This window comes from Cupressus sempervirens, chromosome 11 (genome assembly GCF_028749045.1).
Source record: "Cupressus sempervirens isolate cs-2001-9-10 chromosome 11, ASM2874904v1, whole genome shotgun sequence".
In the NCBI taxonomy this organism is placed as follows: domain Eukaryota; kingdom Viridiplantae; phylum Streptophyta; class Pinopsida; order Cupressales; family Cupressaceae; genus Cupressus; species Cupressus sempervirens.
In genome coordinates, this window is record NC_143128.1 from 442,358,373 (window position 1) to 442,380,178 (window position 21,806).

General features: G+C 31.8%; 1 protein-coding gene across 1 annotated transcript; it reads left to right on the top strand.

The window, feature by feature from the left end:
• Nucleotides 1-200: 200 nt before the first annotated feature.
• Nucleotides 201-1,783, top strand: LOC149530325 (uncharacterized). Its single transcript, XM_089809669.1, has one exon. The coding sequence runs from the start codon at nt 535-537 to the stop codon at nt 1,318-1,320; it is 786 nt and encodes a 261-aa protein (XP_089665795.1). The 5' UTR covers nt 201-534; the 3' UTR covers nt 1,321-1,783.
• Nucleotides 1,784-21,806: the final 20,023 nt, after the last annotated feature.

Below are 21,806 nucleotides of genomic sequence, written 5' to 3' on the forward strand. Positions count from 1 at the left end.
ATACAAGAGATGAAATACAGATTGTGCCCTCAAATGAATTGAAGAAAAAGATTTTAGTTGAAGAAGTTTCACCTTAAAGTTTGTACTCCCAACTAACTTAAGAAAAAGCTTTGCGCATGAAAATCGTCCATTATAAAACAAAAGATGAGTAACTATGGAATAGGGCTGACTCGTAGTTTTCCTTGGATTATGCTCCCTCTCGGAGTGTCGAGGTTAAGCGGCTTTCGTCGGGCGAAGTTTTCCTTGGCTGTCGTTTGAAGTATAATAGCATGCGAGGCGTGGAAATTTGAAGCCTTCTAATTCATCGCGCGATCATTCCTCTGACTCTGCCCTATTCAACTAGCAGTCTGCCACTCCACTCCACTCTACTCTCAATACAAAACAATTCAGTAGACGGGCAAAAGCGAATCAAGCAACCTCAGTTACAAGTTGTATTTATACAATTGCCCTGCCACACTGGCTGTAGCAGCACCATTTCTGGGTCCAAATTATACTCAGTTACAACCAGAAGTAGACCAGTTTGGATTTGGGGAAATGGAGGACAGATTGCAATTGAAGAAGTGGAAGGGTGAGAGATCAAATCGCAGCCGCCATTCACTTGAACACTTCGATCTCTCCACTTCCCTTTCTCCCAACGATTTTCATGCCGCCCACATCCTGATGACGCTTGCCAATTCCCGCATTCCTCTGTTTTCCCCCAATTGCCACATTGACAACAAGAAGCCCACTAAGCGGAAGCGGATCGGCAGTTCAAATCTCCGTGAATTTGCTAATTTGGGGATGGTTGAGAGGTCATATTCGTGCAAAACATGCAGCAGGGAATTCTCTTCATTTCAGGCTCTGGGAGGTCACAGAGCAAGCTGTTTCAAGAAGCCCAAGTCCTTCAATGGCGTCCGGGACACGCAGGAGGCAGAGCACTTGCAAATCCACGAGGAAGAAGCATCCGGGCTCGCTAATGGAGATCCAGGTAATTTTCGGTCATTTCATGGCTCCAAGGGCATATTTCCCAATGTGGGCACTCGGGCAAACGACCAGAGAGCTAGAGTCCACAGATGCCCTGTTTGTGAGAGAGTATTTTCATGTGGACAAGCCTTGGGAGGTCACCAGAGGAGCCATAAGATTCCTGTTTCTCTAGCGGAGCCTACTTCTTCAATTGAGATTCCCCCTCTTAAATCCGTCTGCATTGTGGATCTGAACATGCCTGCCCACCTTGATGATGATGAAGACGAACATGAAAGTTCAAATGGCTTTTGCTCTCAGATTGTCAAGTACCATGTTCCACACCATTATGATCAGAAGTTCGAATTGGGATTGGGTTAGGGTCTTTTTGACAGCAGGCTTCAATGGGCATCGACGGATTAAGCTCAGTTGCAGGATTTGTTTTCAGTAGAAGCAGTAACTAGTCTTAGATTTTTGCTCTCTTCAGAGTTTTTCATGTAATTATAGTGTAGATTCAGTCAGGTTCAGGATCAGTGAGAATCTGATTTGGTGCGTTCCAAATTCACAATCGTGACGGGGATCTGACCAAATCAAATTACTGCTGGATAATTTCCATTATATCCGCTCCGAATTTGGAGCCGACAGCTAATTTAACTGATGCTTTTAATTGAATTCAACAAATTGCTGGGAAACAATGATGGTATTTTTCATTGAGTAGTAAGCTTATAGTGATATTGAAATCAGTCATATGAATATCGATAAACCAAACGCAAATACTTGATATTGACCACTTGTAGTTGTTTAATGTATTATGCACGGAGTAAGCTGTTCGAGAAAGAAAAGAGTGCAGATTTTCCATCGTTGTATACAGACTATCTGTGAGTTCCATTAACTGTTCGGCGAATAGAAGTTATGACTTCGTCACTTTTGCTTTTCTCTGGTTCGCTCATGTTGCATATTACTCTTTAGTTCCTCTTGTTTCAACGGATGAGTTAAATTAGTTAATTTAATATAAATATTATATAAAAATTTGTAAAAATGATGAAATCAATGTTGGTTGTTTTAAAGAATCCCATCTATCAATTGCATAGCCGAGGTTCAATTAGGGTGCTTCATATTTGACTTGTAACATATGAAAAATGAAGTTATGAAGTATGAGTTTTTATTTATATATTTTTATTTTAATATAATTTATCTAATAAAAATTTGAAATTAATAAATAACTATATTTTGTTAATTTTTAGAGTTGAATGGATGAACTAAATTAGTTAATTTAATATTATATTATATTAAAATTTGTAAAATGATGAAATCAATGTTAGTTGTTCTAAAGAATTCCATGTATCAATTGCATAGCGGAGAATCGATTAGGTTGCTTCATATTTGACTTGTAGCATGTGAAAATGAAGTTATGCAGTATGAGTTTTTATTTATATTTTTTATTTCAATATAATTTATATAATAAAAACTTGAAGTTAATAAATATATATATTTTGTTAATTTTTAGAGTTAAATTAGTTTTATTAGTTGTAAAAGTATTGGAATTAAAATGAGGAGATTAAGATTGATTATTCTAAGAAATTGATGTATCAATCTTATGCATGCAAAATTAATCTTGAACATTTCATATTTGACTTCTAATATGCAAGAACAAACATATGCATTGTGAAGTTCTACATGTTCTCAAACATTTATTTCCACTTGATTATCGTGAAAATGGTAGCACACAGTAGACTTCTTTTTCTTAGCTTTATTGTATGTAGTTAATAATGTAATTGTGATATTGGTGAAACCATCAATATGTTTGTGTCATAATGTCATCCACATTCTAAAAATTTATACAATATATCTTACACCCTTTTTGAGCAAAAGGCAAAGGCTAAACATATTGCATAAATAATAAAAGGTATTACATTTAGATATCTAACATGAAGTGTGAGAATGAATCTTTGTAATGGACACCCAAGAATGCCCAAAAGCTGAACCAACTGCTGAAATTATATTAATTCTAAAAATGCTGCAATCAAGTACAAAGAGATGTATTCCAAAGGCCAAACCCTAAGGAAATGACATATAGAATGTTACAACAAAGAATGAACGTCCTCTATTGCCAGAAAAAGGGAGTGTGATTCACACATCCAAGCTCTTATCAAATGCAAATTATAATCATCCGATATAATAATTCGATGATCAACAATGAAACTTTCAACCCTATTTATCCTTTTCTTCATCCTTCTGGAAGGAACTAAAACATTAATTAATTGCAAGAGCTAGAAGCTTCCTCCTTCCAATAATTAATGCATACCCTAGAAATTCCTCCCTGGCAATAATTAATTAAATCACGAGAGGCTTCCGTCCTTCCAATAATTAATACATACCCTAGAAGCTATTAATACAAAGTCACCTTTTAATTTTTAATTGAATGACTTTAATTTTTCTTATCCTCCACTTACACTTTGGAGAACGTGAGAGCTAAAAAATGGGATCATTACAATCTCCCATAAACAAAATGAAGACTCCACCATTGAAAAAAAATCTATGATACTATTACATGTGTAACCATTGAGGAAATATAGACATCCACCACCCATATCTACTAAACAACTCTTACCTATAAACATCAATCTCACACATTTTCTTGTTTGCAAATAAATGCATGATAAAAAAATCCTCTAATTGATAGTGTCATTGTTCAGAGTAATTCATTTCAATAACTTTTATTTGCAATAGAGGAGTTCATGTTCAAGAGAATTTGAAAAAAACAAAGTTGTCATTGACATCTATATTGAATTTTTTTTTTTGGTTGATAGGCTATTTGTGGGATCTTTGTTCTGGAAATTGAATTTTTGATGGAGAAGTTGTAAGTTGGTTAGAAAAATTGTCAGTTTGGCTGAAAATTTAGTAAATCCTTTCCATTAATTATTTACCAGTCAGTTTTTATCCCACTCCACTTTTAACACTTGTTTTGATATTTATTAGTTGTTATCTCCACTTGTGATCTCCACATTAGCTTTGTGATTTTTAAAATTGATTTAGATTTTAGTTTTTAAATTTTTTATTTATTTATTTTATATTAGTTTAGTTTTTTCTTTACATATTGTTTTTAGTTTCAATAATTTATTTAGTCAATAGAATATTTGTTAGAGAGGTTGCTATTTTTTTTTAAAAAAATTGTATATCTCTTATTAATTTTTTATAATAGATTTTTTGATGAGATTTTTAATTTTTTTTTCATATTTGATAAATGGAATTTAAATCAATAATATTTATTAATTAATTTAAAATATTTTAGTATATATTATGTTATTTAAATTAAGAATTATTAATAATCGAATTTGTTCACGTAAGGTTATATTTTAAATCTCCACTTTTAATTATTGTTGTTCTTTACCTATTTATTTTAAAAATAATTACTTATCTTCACAGTAGCTCATGTTGTAATCTCTATTTATTTAACTTTTGATTTTTAAAATTGATTTATGTTTTAATTTTAAAATCATTTTTATTTATTTATTTATTTTAGTTAAGTTTTTTCTTTAAATACTATTTTTATTTTTTCCATATTTAATAAATTGAATCTAAATAAATAATATTTATTAATCTATTTAAAGATTTTAATAAATATTATGTTATTTAAATTGAAAATTATTAATAATATAATTTGTTCACATACGATTATATTTAAAAAATAGTAATTTTATTATTGAGCACCTATAGCTTATTGTTGCGAGCACAAAAGCTTGCAACTATTAGTTTGTCGTTAATGTCCAATTAAAAAAACTAACTTGTTTTATGATTATTATTATCTTCTAATTATGTTTATATTAGTGGAAAATCGTCTTTATTGACATCATTGTCTGTAAAAACAATTCTTTTTAGTATTGTAAATATATTATTATATAATTATATTTATATTATTATAAATTCTTAATTTTAATTTTAACCATGATAATTAATAATAATAATTAAGTTATAACTATAATTTAATTACTATATAAAATTAAGATTGTAATTAATTAATTTTTTATTATAACCATTTTAATTAATAATCATTTGGTTGAAAAAATTAAATGATTATAAATTTTTAAAATAACTAATTAAAATTAGAGTTTGGTATATTTGTTTAAAATATTTATACTCATAAATTATAATAATTTTGAATTAGAAGTTATTTTTTATTCAATTTATGTTATTTCATTATACATGATAATGCTTTTTCAAATTTTAATTTATCATTTTATTTTAAAATCATTTAAATATTTTGTTTTTTTTGTTTATTCTTTATCTAAAAATTATTTCTTGAGTTATTCAATTTACTTTAAAACATTCTTATAATTATTTTAAAAGTTAAAGTTACTTTTATCAAGTTTTCAAAGATTGAATGGTTTTCAAACATAGAAATATTAATGTGTATTTAAATAATTAAAAAATTCATGTTGAGCTAATTGTGTGCAATATTTTCTTGGTAACATGCTTTAGATTTGTTTTCTCTTTTGTTTCTAAGCCAATTGTAGCTTTGTTCCTATGCAAATCCATTGTGTATGTCTCATTAGTGAATGCAAGTAAGTGGGTTTTCTTAGATCCTAGTCAATTTAGTTTATCCGACCGAATATGTATCCCTCATCCTTAGTCAATGATGCTAAGGGAACTATCCTACCCTTGGGCCAAATAAGTTGGGAACTTTCTTAGAATGGTTTCATAATATAAATCCCATGGCAATTCCATATATGGTTTATGATGCAAACCATGGGTGTCAACTCCTACATGGTCTTCAAGTATTGCCAAAATTAGTAATTGCCCCTCGGGGAAAAGTGATAACAATTTATGGACTCAACTTGCAAAGAACAAAGACATGTCTCTACTTGATTTGTAGTATGCATAACCTTCTTGGAATGTTCAAAAGATTCATAGAAGAATATTATATTATCTAAACATTTTCTTAATGGTACACATACTATTTTAGCTAATCAAATCATCAATAATTAATTTCAAAATAATAATAAATGTTATATTAATAGTAAAAATAATAATTTATTAGGTCATTTCTATTTTTTTACTTAGGTAACTTACAATCTTTCTTGTTAGTTATATAGATAATTTAGTTTATATAAGGACATGTCAAGTATTGATGAATTGATTGTGGTTCAAAATATGGTCACGACACCCAATGCTAAGCCTATAAAATAAAAGATATGGAAAATGAATCCAAGGATCAATTTTTTGTTCAAGACTAAAATATAAAAGCTTTTAAAAGATAGTTTTATTCTTGTCATTGATTATTTACCTTAGATGTTGAATATAGTGCATGTTAGCAATCTTGATAAGTGTGTTCATATAGACATATACTTCCAAAATTTGAACAAGGGATCTTTGAAAGATGGTTTTTTGTTACCAAATATCGATATGATTGTTGACTCCATAGCAAACCATGCCCTTCTTTCCTTTGTGAATGTATTATTAGGATAAAATCAAATTTGGATAAACCTAAAAGATTAGTACAAGAGTGTCTTTACTACCCCTTGGGATACCTTTTTCTATGTAGTCATGTCATTAGGATTGAAAAATGTTTGGGCCACATATCAAAAAGTGATGACTTTTATCTTCCAGAACTTCATCCATAAGATATTGGAATATTATGTGGATGACATTTTAGTGAAATTAATCCTTTGCCATAACCATGTTGACAATTTTGACTTATCTTTGAAAGGATATGCCTCCACGAGAGGAGATTAAATCCTCTAAAATGTTTTTTTTGGTGTTGATACCAAATCATTATTGGGATTCATCATCAATTAGAGTGAAATGAAGGTTGATACAAATAAGATTGACTCTATTATTGACATGCCTCCACCTAAGAATATCTAACAACTTCATAATTTGCAAGGTAAAATATAAGCCACAAGGATATTTGTCTCTTAATTGGTCAATAAAACCTTTCCCTTTACACAATTGTTAGAAGAAAGATAGGGAATTCAAACGGGATTAGGAGTGCCAAATAGCTTTTAGTTTTATTGAAGATTATCTAGTTTACTCTCATGTTTTAATGTTGGCTATATAAGACCACCCCTTTCTCTTTATATCTCAACATCTCCTAATGTTCTAACAACCTTATTGGCTTAGTACGATGGTGATGGTAAAGAAAGGGTCATTTATTATATTATTTGTATCTTGGATAACTATGAAACTTGATATTCTACCATAGAGAAATAATATCTATCTATAGTTTTATCTACACAAATATTCTCAGGAGCTTACTCATTAGGAATACTAGTTAAGTGGGTTATGTTACTCTGAGGTTGATCTAAAATTCATAACCTAGAAGTTAGTCAATGTGCAAGTGGTTTCTAGTTAGTTAATAGAGGCACCATCCCCAAAGACATTTCATATCTTAGATCAATTTCTTGATGAGTATCAATGTACCTTTAGTCATGACCTTATTTGTGACATTTACTTTGATGGGGTTAGGGGTCAAATAGGTTCAAGGGAAGGTGTTGTCTCAATATATTCTAAGGGAAAACTAGTTCCTCTCTACTTCCACTTGGAATTCCATTATATGAACACCATACTTGGTACATATTCCTCACTGCAAGGTTATGGGTTGTGATTACTATTGAGGTTATACGCCTTAGTATACATGGAAATTTTAAGTTAATTGTAAATCAAATCACTGCATAATGTATAGACAATAAATCAAAGATATCTCAATATAGACAAGGGGCACAATTGCCAAAGTTCTTGCCTTAGTAGGTTTTGGGGTAAGTAAGTTGAAATTTAATTGTGAACTTGAAATGGAATGTCAAATTCTATGGGAGGTTTCCAATTCCTAAAGGCCAACTACATCAAATTTACTTTTATAAGTACTAAAAAACAAAATTGGGTGAAGCACATAGCAAGAAAACATGGAATCCAATAAGATTATAACCATTAATTACCATAAATGATCATCACCAACATGCAATTTGAACCTTTAAATATAATTAAAAATAATATTTGTATTAAGCTTAAAATTAAATGTTAAATAAAAATATTCATATTATTCTATTAAAAAAAAATGCATAAAAAATATCTATGATAATAAGAAAAATTATAATTTAACTTACACGATGTGGCTCTGCTGTTTCTCTGCAATATTTCTCCAGTATGCACCTTTTGACCATTTTCGAACTAAGTAATGCAATTTTTATGTGTTGGTAGTTTTTCTACTTGCCTTACCACAAGGAAAATAATAATTGCATCTTTGACGATTGCCATTTGATTTGGTATACACACATCCATGCATAAACTCATCCAATGAGCATCATACAATGCATAAAGGAAACAACCTTGAATGATGCCCCTTCTCAGTTCAATGTGAAAAAAATAGGGATGTAACATTCCAATATGTGTACCTTCACTAATGGCGCATTGCAAAAGAAGCTTAAATCCTTGTTGAATCTTCATCAGTTTTAAATTGGGGTTATGTTATTTTTTTGGTAGCTTTCAAGATAAAAAATTGGAGACATGGTTCTTGAATGGGATCATGGCTACTCAAGGGTCCCTAAAGTGCTAGGAAGCTGATCAAACAAGAGGTTTTGATTAAAGGTTTGTGGATACGGATCAACTAAAGAATCTCCAAAGCTTTTTGGTTATGGTTGTGAAGATCATAGTAATTTTGTTGCGTGTAAATTTTTGCACGAGATCTTATCTTGTCAAAATATGGCATTCAGACTCTTGTATATGTGATAATGACAAATAAGTTACCATAAATTAAAGTCACTACTAACCAATCAAAAGCACTCCAAGAAGTTTCCCAACTCAGATTAATCAAGAAGCTTATAAGAAAACATGAAACTGGATTAATTAATCACAAATAATTTTTAGTAAAAATGAAGACACTAGAAAGGTGCATCATTTTAAATTAGAAAGTGTGATGTTTTTTTTTAGCAAATTCCATTGGAATCAGCCACTACTATACATTGGCACCAATTGTTGTATCTTTCTTAGGATATCTAGACAAAGTAAGCATTAGGTGAGATTATTTGTCTAATGTTGCATTAACAATCTATAAACTTTAACTTTAGACTAAAATCATAGGCACATAATGAACAATTGTGTAAATTTTTTACAATACATAGCAATCAATAATTGAAATATAAACTTAATTTTAAAAAAATAAAAAAAATATAAAATTGAGCCTATTTAATTAAATTAATAAAAATAAATGTAAACTATATTAAAAAAATGTTAATGTTAAAATTTGAACTCTTATAGCAACAATTACAAATAAACCAAACTTAACAAATAACATTTAATAAAAATATTTAAAAAATAAACTTTTTATTCTTTTAAAACTAAAAATTTATAAGAAATCAACAATTATGTATATTTATATTTATCAATTTATTTTATTTTATTGTGAATTTAAATTTCTCATATAGTTAATTATTCTTTAAGGTTCCATGATATCATCTAGTTGATTTTTTAAAACAATTTTTTGTCATATACAATCATATCCCCTTTATTTTATGTATTTTGTTAAGCATTTTCATTTTACAAGTAAGAATTGATTCTTAAACCTTATAAATTATATGTTACAAAGAGTATGAACAAAAATTAAAACTCCCATTGGAAAACTAATAAATGGAATAAAAAGTTGAAACAAATTTTAAACATACACCAAATATACTTGTTTATCCTATACATAATCCATCATAGATTCTGACTCCATCCTTACTTCACTGGTTCTGTAATTGCTCTCTAACTTGCTACCCTTGTTTTTAATATTTTGCACTTCTATCTTTCTTCTTGACAAGTTTTTAGACTTTTTGTTCTCTTCTTATGTGTCTATCAAAATGTATTGTTCAGACTACGCTTTAGGTTATTCTTCACATTAAAGTTCATTTGATTATATACTATATATATTTCATTATCACCTCCCTTAGCACTTTTTGATTCAAAGGTTTTGTTGCCACAACAACGTCATTGTTGGCAGCTAGCTTGTAATAACCTAAATCTCTTCTGCCCTTTCAAATACTTTGTAAATTTATGAGTAATGACCTCCTTGATCTTGGGGTTCTTCTATTATATATCTTGATGATCCTACTCTTATACACAATTTGATTTAGAAGTAACTATTTTATTAACTAAACTCTTCTTGTCCATATAATTGATGTTCAATTATTTTTTATTATAGTCTGAATTATACATGCATAACTCTTTTTTACCATTTTATTTTATTTTATATGAGCATGACATCATTATAGAAAAATCAAATAGCTATTCCATAGGAATATGGAGGATATTAGGTGAAGCTAATACATCTAATGGCCATAAATTATATACTTTAATTATTTTATTGAATATTCTTCTACGTCTAAAAAACAATAAGCATGGCTTATTGTGCCTTCACTTTTTCTGGCAAAACATCGACATGTCCTATATATGTGTACACGCTTTTGAATAAAATCTTCAACACCTCAATCACGTACCATGTGGCATGTTGTCCACTTGTCATTTATTTAATATGAGGTATTAGAAACTTATTGATCTTGTCATAAAAAATAAAGAACAAAATAGTTATTAGTCTTAAAATATAGATGCCCAAAATGAATCAACTTTTTGCTTCCTTCAGTTATGGTAATTGAGTTGTTTAGAATCATTGTAATATCATGACATATATGACTAGAATGAATATTTGTGGGATGCTCGAGTGCATGTTGATTATAGACTTCTGCAATGATCCCAAAATATGGAACCTCTATAGTTCTAATGGTCTTTAAAAAATAAATGTGTTTCATGTTGTAGATTTACATCATAGTTTATAGATTTTGTGCCATTTTAAAAAGAAAGAATGACTATCTTCAATCTTTCAAGGGAAAACACCATGTGGAAGACAAAAAGCTACAAATTACAAAATTTCAAAGAATTTTTCTTCTCTATAGTGAATAATCTCAATGCTTCATCTAGTAACCAATAAATAAGTTCTATAAAATATGAAAAATAGTTACAAGATACATAGTAGATACTTTGATAGGTCATGTAGAATAATTTGGCCTTTATGTATTGGTTCGATTAAAAACCCCAAATTTAATATTAGTCTTGCCCAAAGCATTATGGTACAATTCATCAAGCCTTTCATTCACAACATATGTAGGTGAAAAAATACTTCACTCCATTCTAATCAAGGTGTATATCATTATAAGACTAAGGTCCATTATAGAGAAATTCTTATAATATCTTAAATCATTCAACTTAGTGTGATTTATTAATCCTATCTAATTTTATGGAATTCAACATTTTTAAGACTCTTCCTATACATACTAGCAAGCCTCTACATCTATTTGAAAAGATGAAGAGGTAGTATCATAGCATTGGAGGCTTGGCATAACAATCTAGACTACCCCTTTGAATCCATAAAGCATGAGAAAGTAAGAGTGTAGATTGAGGGGGAATTTCAAGGTGTAGTACACAACTCGAGATTGGAGGTACACATTTCTTAATAGCACTAGGAAGATAGGAAATGTTTCAGAGTAAGATTTTCATATTTGTGTAATCACTCAAAAATGTTCATCTAGACTATGAGCCCCCTTTCTAGCATTTTTTGATAATTTATCTAATGCTTATCCTTGATCAAATCTACAAAATTTCATTTATGTGATTTTATCCTATAGTTTGACCACTTTATCCTAAGTTCATATTTAATTAAAAGAGCATGTCCCCCTTTTAATTGAATAGATTTCCCCACTCATCTCTTATCCTAAGTTGCACACACAAAATCATTTTCCTTATTTAAAAATAAAATAAAAGACATTTTTGTCCCACACGTGGGACAAAAGTCAACTCTTCATCACGATTGGTGGAAATGCTTATGCACATGGATCACTCCCACTTTCAAACTCCACCCTTGATCACATGCATCTTGCCTCATGATCTCTTTCATCCATTTCTCTTTAAAAGGGAGAGCTCTCTCCTCACTTCATAACTCCACTCTTTTACTAATGTTATGCTGCAAGATTGAAGATCTCATACTTGTGGAGCTCCTCTTCTTATATCTTCTATTCTTCATTCTTCATGCTTCTCATTCATTCTAATTTCTCTCCATGCTTATAGATTAATCATCTAGTCTAAATAGAGGTTGTAATACTTATTTTTTAGTTTAGCTTGCATTCTATTTTCTCTCATTTAGCTTTCATTTGGATTACATTCATTCTAGATTCTTGGATGCTAGTATTCTTGCTCTGATATTTGAATTTCTTGTTCTATGGTGCACCTAGGGTTGTGTACAAAAAGTGTCACACTTCTATAAACCATTATTATTGAGAATACCCATGAAAGAGGCATCTCAAGAGGAGGCTTTAGCTCTCTATCTATGACGTGCAAAGGTTATGAGATGGTGGCTTTCAAATGAACCAAACTATGCAACACTTGAAAGGTTTACCATAGAACAAGAGATTCAAATATGAGAGCAAGAATGCTAGCATCTAAGAATCTAGAATGAATGTAATGCAAATGAAAGTTAAATGTGAGAACGTAGAATGCAAGCTAAACTAAAAAATAAGTATTACAACCTCTATTTAAACTAGATGATTTAATCTATAAGCATGGAGAGAAAATAGAATGAATGAGAAGCATGAAGAATGAAGAATAGAAGATAGAAGACGAGGATCTCCACAAGTATGAGATCTTCAATCATGTAGCATAATATTAGTAAAAGCATGGAGTTGTGAAGTGAGGAGAGAGCTCTCCCTTTTAAAGAGAAATGGATGATAGAGATAATGAGACAACATGCATGTGATCAAGGGTGGATTTTTTAAGTGGGAGTGATCCATGTGCACAATAATTTCCACCAATCATGATGAAGAGTTGACTTTTACCCCCCATGTGGGACAAAAATATCTTAAAGAGTTCTAAAGAGTTGATCATATCTCTCAAATAGTTTAGAGTCCAAATTTGAGATTTTTTTCACAGGTTGGTGATGCATCCTAAATGTCTCAGTCAAATTTTTAGAGTTTTATGAGTTGATTTGCGTCTGTTAGGAATATTCTATCATTGTTACAAATTTCTTTTTGCTACAACTATCTATTTTCTCTTGATCTATCTACTTTCTTTTCTTGACATATCAATGCTTGTCTCAAGTACCGATATTGTTTTTTCTCTCTCCAAATGTTTAGTATTGCTACTAAATAGATAATGCATTTAGGATCTTCTATCTCTCTATGCTTCGTTCCTTACAGTCAAATCTCTCTATCATCTTGGCTTCTTCATTCTTTGACGTAATGTGTTCCCAGACCAATCATATATTAGTCAAAGAGGGACAAATGTAATCACCCAAAAATGGTCTTCTAGACTATGAGCCCCCTTTCTAGCATTTTTGCATAATTTATCTAATGCTTAACCTTGATCAAATCTCCAAAAATTGATTTATGTGATTTTATACTATAGTTTGACCACTTTATCCTAAGTTCATATTTAATTAAAAGAGCATGCCACCCTTTTAATTAGATAAAGTTCCCCACTCATCTCTTATCCTAAGTTGCACACACAAAATCATTTTCCTTGTTTAAAAATAAAATAAAAAGCATTTTTATCCCACATGGGGGACAAAAGTTAATTCTTCATCATGATTGGTGGAAAGGCTTGTGCACATGGATCACTCCCACTTTCAAACTCCACCCTTGATCACATGCATCTTGCCTCGTGATCTCTATCATCCATTTCTCTTTAAAAATGATAGCTCTCTCCTCACTTCACAACACCACTATTTTACTAACATTATGCTTCAGGATTGAAGATCTCATACTTGTGGAGCTCCTCTTCTTCTATCTTTTATTCTTCATTCTTCATGATTCTCATTCATTCTAGTTTCTCTTCATGCTGATAGATTAAATCATCTAGTCTAAATAGAGGTTGCAATACTTATTTTTTAGTTTATCTTGCATTCTACTTTCTCTCATTTAGCTTTTATTTGCATTACATTCATTCTAGATTCTTGGATGCTAGCATTCTTGCTTCCATATTTGAATCTCTTTTTCTATGGTGTACCTTGGAAGGGTTGCATAGTTTGGTTCATTTCAGAGCCACCATCTCATAGCCTTTGCACATCATAGATAGAGAGCTATAAGCTGTCTCTTGAGATGCCCTCTTTCATGGGTATTCTCAAGAATAATGGTTTATAGAAGTGTGACACTTTTTGTACACACATTTTTGGCACCCACCGTAGGGCTAGAACAAAGTTTTCAGCTTCATTTTCTTACTAGTATTTTAGTCTCATTCTCATGTCTAGTTTTTTACAGTATCATATTGGATCTAGTCAAGTGATTTTGTAGGTTTATCGCTTTGGTTTTAAGGCTAACCCTTGTGCAGATTTGTTTGAAGGTAAAAACCTTAGGGTTATAAAGAGCTAATCATATCTCTTAAACCATTCAGAGTTCAGATTTGAATTTTTTTTCAAAGACTGGGGATGCATCCTAAATGTCTTAGTTCAATTTTTGAAGTGTTATGAGTTGATTTGTGTCTGTTATGATTTTTTTCATAAAATATCATTTTTTTACACAAATCAAAGAATTATTCTAAAAAATATACATTTTTAGAAAGGTCTTTGAATTATACAAGGGGTTTTTTCTTCGTGTTTTGAATGTAGAGGTTCTATTAGGGCTCAATAGCTCAATTTGAAAAATCTGGTCTATTTTGGGAAAATGAGTCCCTAGAGCATAAATGAAAAGATATGGCTAAATTTCTTACATTTTTTGAACTCTCTTTGGTTTTTAGCTAGGGTCTCTTCTTTGCAATTTTGTTTTTGGAGCCGAAATAATAGCAATCAAGTCTAATCTTGTTGACTAGGTCAAAAGCAAAGAGTAATGAGAGCATTTGTGATTAGCTTGCACTTTCTTTGCATACACTTGGTTAAAAGATAACTTAAAGTTTTGAGTCAACTGATCACTTTTTGTTGTAGGTCTTACTTGGTTGTTATGCTCTAACTTTTTTTTTTGGTAGGGAATTTATCATTTCATTGCTAAAAAGAATGCATGTCAGAGACCTTGCTTACTAAAAGGGCTACTAACACTTGTCTGTAGGGTTGCTTGAAGTAAATAAAAAAATAAACGAATGTGCTTTATTTCTCCTATTTTTGTGTGCAGCAATATTACTATTTTTTCATATTTAATAGGCACATAAAACTTGCAATTGGGATCTCTTGGTGGTATGAAAGTATGCTCTTCACCCTTGTGGTGAATCAAAAATCTTGACCCACCTTTAGATTTTAAAAGTAAGTGGGTCAATGGAGCTTCTTGGTGAGTTTTAAGGAAACAATTGGAATAGGAGAGCATGCTCTTCACCCTTATGGTGAATTAGAAATCTTAACCTTTAAAAATTGATCCTTTTTGTGTAGTTTAGAATTCTTTAGTGGGCCTACTCTTGAGAGATCAAGCGGAACGACCCAAATGGGGACAAGTGAACCCAACTCTTCCAACCCACTATAAACTCAAGGCTATCAAGGATACAAAACCTTGGTAGACATAGTACTTGTCTTCATCTAGTGGAAGTACTTGTGAGATTGTGACCATGAGGAAATCGCTAGGTGAGAATACTTAAGGTACTCTTGTGACCTTGAGGTCCATTACTTATCATATGATAAGGTGTCTTGTATCAGGAGCAAGAGGAGTGCTATGAATGAAATCCCTTACTAACAGCCTAGGATAGAAACTACCTTTTTTTTCGCTCAACATCTTGGTGCAAGGACCAATCCTAGTGGATTACCCAAATCACCCCAAGATTTTACATTCACCATTTGTGTCCCCTTGGTTATGTCAATGGCATCTCCATGAAAAATCCAATATCTCTCATGGTTAATTACTTGGTGTAAGGTGAAGGGGCATCAAGTGTGGGAAAATTTTTTGAGTAATGAACCATTTCCTTTCAGTAGATATTGTTTGATGAATTCTCGAATGTGCTAGAGCCATGGAGATCTTTTGAACATAAACATGACAATAGTTGTAGGGCTTTCTTTTGAGATGTCACATATGCTTTTATGATGCAAGGTTTCTTTGTCCTTTTCTTGATTTTTTTAAAATTACTCCATGTGTCACATCTTGCTTTTAAAAATTGAACTTTTTATGCTATCAACTTTGTCAACCAAGTCAAAACATCAAATCTAAAAAAAATTATTGTGTTACTTGCTAGGGGAGTTTCATCATTTGACATTAATTTTCTATGTCTCTATTTCTTGAACATGCTTAAAGTAGCTTTTTCTCTTTCCCACCTTCTACATGTATGTCCTCTTTCTAGTACCCTCTTTCACTAAACGTTACCTGGATCTATCGACTACACTCCTTGATTGGAATATTTGTTCACTTTTTTTTTTCTTATCTATCTACTTGGCTATTTGGGCTCCTTGCCTAGCTCTTGACTTGAGTCTCTAGTGTCATAATCTTCTTAGAAACTTTTCTTGATAAGTCACTCGTTCATTGCCACCTGTATTTGACAAGTGAACACTCTATCTCTCTAGTTTGGACATTAAGTTATCTTGTGTTACCTTATTAGCTTCCTCTAATCTCCTTCATGCTTTATTTTCTATCTACTGCTATGGGCTTCAAACCTCATGCTACCAAACCTCAACCAAATCTAGATGATCATTGACATTCTCTATTCCATTAAAGAGTTTCAAGATCTATATGCTCAATACAAAGAGCTAGAAGAGATAAATGATCCTACTTACCTTCATCTCACTAAGGGCATAGTGGGAATGCACTCTAAATTTGAAAAAATGATAGAGGAGAAGATTGCATCATTACATGAACCTTCCTTAAAGCCTTTACATGCAAGTGAATCACCTTCTTTAAGACCATCTTCTTCTTCTAGGTCTACATGATCTACTCCAAGACATCAATTGCCTTCACCTACTAGATCTAAAGACCTCTTTAGAGAGCTAGCAAGTAAAACCTCCTTGAAGTCTATGCTAAACTTTCATGACAAGCCTATCTTTTACCAATACAGTGAAGACATGGATGAATTCTATGCACGTGAGGAGAAACAAAAAGAGCCTTGACATACTTTTGAGATGAATTTTACTCCCTTGGAAGATTCTTATGATATCATCTTTCAAATGTTCCTTGCTAATGAGCTCATCACATTCCCTAAGACTAGCTCATATGGAAACCCATTCTTAGATATATATTGTGCTTATCATTAACATAATGAACATAATACTTTTGATTGTATGGAGATGTAACATAAAGTCCAAGATCTTATTGATGATGGAATTGTTGATACCTCTAAAGACACATGTGGTGAGAATAATTCTCTTGAGCAAGATCATATTAATGAACCTATGTCTAGTGATGGTCTTCTTGACACCTTCACTTCTTCCAACATGCATGAACTTCCCAACACTTCAAATATTTCCAACATGATTCCATCAAAAAAAGAACCTAATGCTTTCCATATGTACTATGAGTACCCTCAAGGGCTACCTCGAAAAGAAACTCCAGCTAACCTTCACTTTTCTATAAACCTCTTTAATGCTACTAAGGCTAAAGATCTTCAACCTCCATACAATGCTATACCCACTATGCCTACTTTAACTAATCCCCCATTACCTCTTAAAGAGCCTATCATGAAAACCTCATATTTTCCCATGTCCTTAGAAGTGTCTCCATGTCAAGAGGACTCTCAAAAAGCTAAAGCTATAAATGTCAAGAAAGATAAAGATCAAGAACCCTTTCATCTCCTTCAAGAGTTCATTCTTCCATATCCTATATCTTATCCACCTCCTAAGTATGATGAAGATACCACTTTCACTACTTCCATTGAGCTTATTGAAAATAATGAAAACCGTTCTATGCCTATTCTATCTAAAGAAACATGTCAAGATAAAAGAACCCCCTCTTGTTATACTTCTCCATATCCACTTCAAAATTGGGCTCAATCTTCAAGTGCTCCTATCAAAAAAGGTGTTTCTCCTATCAAAGCTACTCATGAGTCCATTGATGGCCTTGGTCACATTGCTCACTCTAAAGATGTTGATATATGTATTCATTATCCTTTTGCATCTACTAAATCTATCATTGGTCCTTATCCATCTAAGCTACGACCTTCCAACCTTCCATCCATATTGGGACCATATGTTCCCCCATCTCCTAATTTCAATCCTAGCTCACCCCTACCTCTCCCATTATGACTCAAGATCAACAAAGACACTCATCCTTGATAAATATTCATTCATCTATCCATCTAAACCCTCCATATAAGTTGCATTCATCCATAAATCCCAAATCTTTTGGAAGCAATTTGGATGATCAACTTAAGAACAAACACAATAACCCATTTATAAATGAAGATCACTATGTCTCATATAGTCAACATGTGAATGATAAGAAAGAAAGAATATTCAAGAGACCACAAAAGTCCACTACCCAAAGATCTAAATGAAAGAAAATATGGGTTGCTAAACCCATTATTGAAGAATTGTGTTCTAAAGCATCTAAAGGAAAATAAAAAGCTATGTGGATTTCCAAGTCTCTCTTAAGAAACTTTGACATTGAAAACAAATCAAAGTTGACATTCAATCTTCCAAGGCTTCCAATTCATCTTCTCCCAAAAATCTTCCTAAAACTATTTCAAAGCTTTCCACTCCATCTTCCTCCAAGATTACTCTATTACCTCATATATCTAAACCTCAAGCTATTTCCTAAATTATTCTTCCACCATTCCATCACCCTTTAAGGTGTGTGTCAATGTTGATCTTTCTTATTGTCTCACCTACCCTTATACAATATTTTCAAGCCTATATTTACCTTCCTTTCATATTCCTTGTAGCTTTCCAAAGCATAAACCCTTGTCCTTCATATACATTATCTACCATGTCCTTTCCATCACCCTAGTAGCATCTTTGAGCATATGTTTCTATGGGCTTGGCTTATCATGACTTATCCTTCCTATGAGAGAACTATCCAAATTTGAGAAGCTTGAACTCTTTCCAAAAAATCTAAATAGAAAAATCCAAAAAAAGAAAAAAAATGTGCCTTAGTGAAAATCACTTGGTGTGGCACCCTAGTACAAAAAGTAAAGAGAAATAAATTTATCCTATGGTGAAAACCACTTCTTGTGGTGCTTTGGATAAGTACCATGATGAAAAGTTGGTAACAAGGCATCATGCACAATTCTTTCATCCATCTATTCTCTCTTTCTCTTTGATCTTGACAATGTTGATATGTTCTAGTTTATTGGCTATGTTGTCCACAAAATTCCTCAATTGTGCTTGCTCATTCACTCCTACCCTTCATATCCAGCTTCATTCTTATTGCTCTATCCCATTGCTATCATATCCATTCAACCTCTTGGTCTTGATCATGCAAAGGAAAACATGGTTCTTATGACTCTTGACATGTCTACTCTCTTGGATTACATGATTTCGTGCTATCTTTCTTATTGCTTTAACTGCTTATCCTACATGCTATCCCCTTTCTTGGGTTTCTTCATTTGTCCAAAATGTACTTCATATGGTTATTTTATGCTTTCCCTAAGTTCTTTGTAGGAGTTAGTCCTTGAGGATTGCTTTCACTTGCTTTACTCTTTCTTGCTTACCCATCTTATCCACTTAATTCTACTTCATATTCTACACCTTGCTAGACATTGGAACAAATGATGTGATCTTTCTTGAGAACTAGTGATCTCTAAATTATTCTAAAAAATCCAACGAAAAAAACATCTATGATGTTAAAAAATCCCAAAAAATAGAAAATGTCCTGAAAAAATGATCATCCGAGTGAAAACCTTGCAATAGGCACTTTGATGTATCACAAAAAAATAAAAAAATTCAAACATACAAAAAAAATGAAAAGAAGTCTTGAAAAAATCTACCAAGTGATGAAAACCTAGAAACAAGCACTACTTGAGACCCTTGCACCTATGTCTATCGGTCTCATTCATTTCACAACACATTTCCTAGTTTAGAATTATCTCTTGTCCTTGTTTAGGGGGCACAAATTCTTAGCTTAATGGGGTCTTCTTGTGTGTTAGGGTTTCTTTGGAAACTCAAGAAAAATAGTGTTTCTCAATGCTCTCCCCTTGACATCAAGTGTTTCTCAACACTTTTCTATAGAACTTAAACATTAAGTAAACATATTTTAGTTAGTACATGCAAATATAGTTGTCGAGAGTAGAAAGGAAAAAATGATGTAACTGATTTCTTAAACAATTTATTAGCACTAGCAATTGAAAACAAATATTTCTTTTGAATAAGGAATTTATTGACATCAATCTAGGAAGCCTATGATATTAATATTTCTTTTGGAGGAGAAACATTTCAATCCCTTCATCAATTGGCCTTAAGTGAATCATATTAGGCATTGCCTATTATAATCTACCAAAACCTTGAACTACAACTAAATCACAATATAATACAAGGAAGATCATGTGGATCTAGGATAATAATTTCTATCAAGAACATCAACTAATAATGTATAAGAGTTGGCATTACAACATTTTTCACCAATTAATTTTGCAAAGTTTCAAATTCTAGTAAATTTGCATCTACCCTATCCAAAAAAAAATGTGAAGTAGAAATGGTTGTATGAAAATGCTGGAAACTTTATCCATATGTTTTCTTTTTCTAAGAAAATATAACCAATAGTGGCTATAGGTAACTTTGCGTGTTACATAGCAAAAAAAAAGAATAAAATTGTAGTTAAGAATTTTAGAACAACAAAAATGAAAATGCAACAACACTCAAGCAATGGAAAGAAAAAATTTCTTGGTAAAAAATGATTTCAACATTATATGAACACCAGTTGTGGTGCATGTTCTTTGTTCTCTATCAATATCATATCAACCTATCTCAAGTAATCTTGTGTGTGCTTATATGTATTCTTGGGAATGTTTATCCAACATATATCTCTATCTCAAAAAATGGGAGTTCTCATGATAGAGAAAGTAAGAGTATTTGTATTATAATAAGAAAACTTCATGTCTATATGTAGGCTGATCTAATGTCCTATAGCATAGGTCATATAATGTCCTATAGCATAGGTCATATAATGACCTATTGCTACACTATTTAACTAAGATTAAGGGACACCTCGCTCTCTATAAGGCCCATTCAAGATCCATTAGAGAGTGTGCTAGAAGTAAATCTTTAGTAAAAAAATATGGTTCACATGGGATACTATTAGAAAACTATGCAATAATATTCCATTTCCTTTGTCAAGAAATGTGCTCAATGTAAACAACATATAAATTTTATAAGGCCTCTCACTAGATATTTGAACTCAAACATCTCCATGGTCATTCCAAACTTGGGGACAAGTATTATTGACCCACCACCCATACATGCTCCTCTCATAGATCATGTATTAAAATGTGCTCATCCAATGATACTCGCACTCTATAAATAGGAAAGTGCAAGATTTGGGGCACATCCTCCATGGTGACACTTGTCTTCCCAAGAAGGAGATGAAAGGTTGTATAAATCCCAAATATTTATCAAGGCAATCAACATAGGCCCATGTAAGCTTAACTCTCACATGTAGTATACCCATCAAAGAACCACTCCATGTAGTGTGCACGCTCCACCTCAATAGTGATATCATCTACACACTCTTGGATCAAGGTGAATGCAAACCTTGTAGTATGCCTTCTAATTTCTAGAATACTCTAAAAATACAAAAAATGAAATGTTTTAGTACCACACTATAATTCTTAAATTACTTAGAAAGTTAAGTTTGGACACAAGCACGACCCAAGTTCTCTAGTGTGTCTTGAACTTTGGCCTCTAATTATGCAAGGATGTTAGAGAAGATTTTGGTTGCCAACACAAAAGCCACCTTGGAAAACTCAACACTCATGTGGTCCTTATATGGATGCATTGTTAAAACTCAAATTAGTGCTAAAAATGT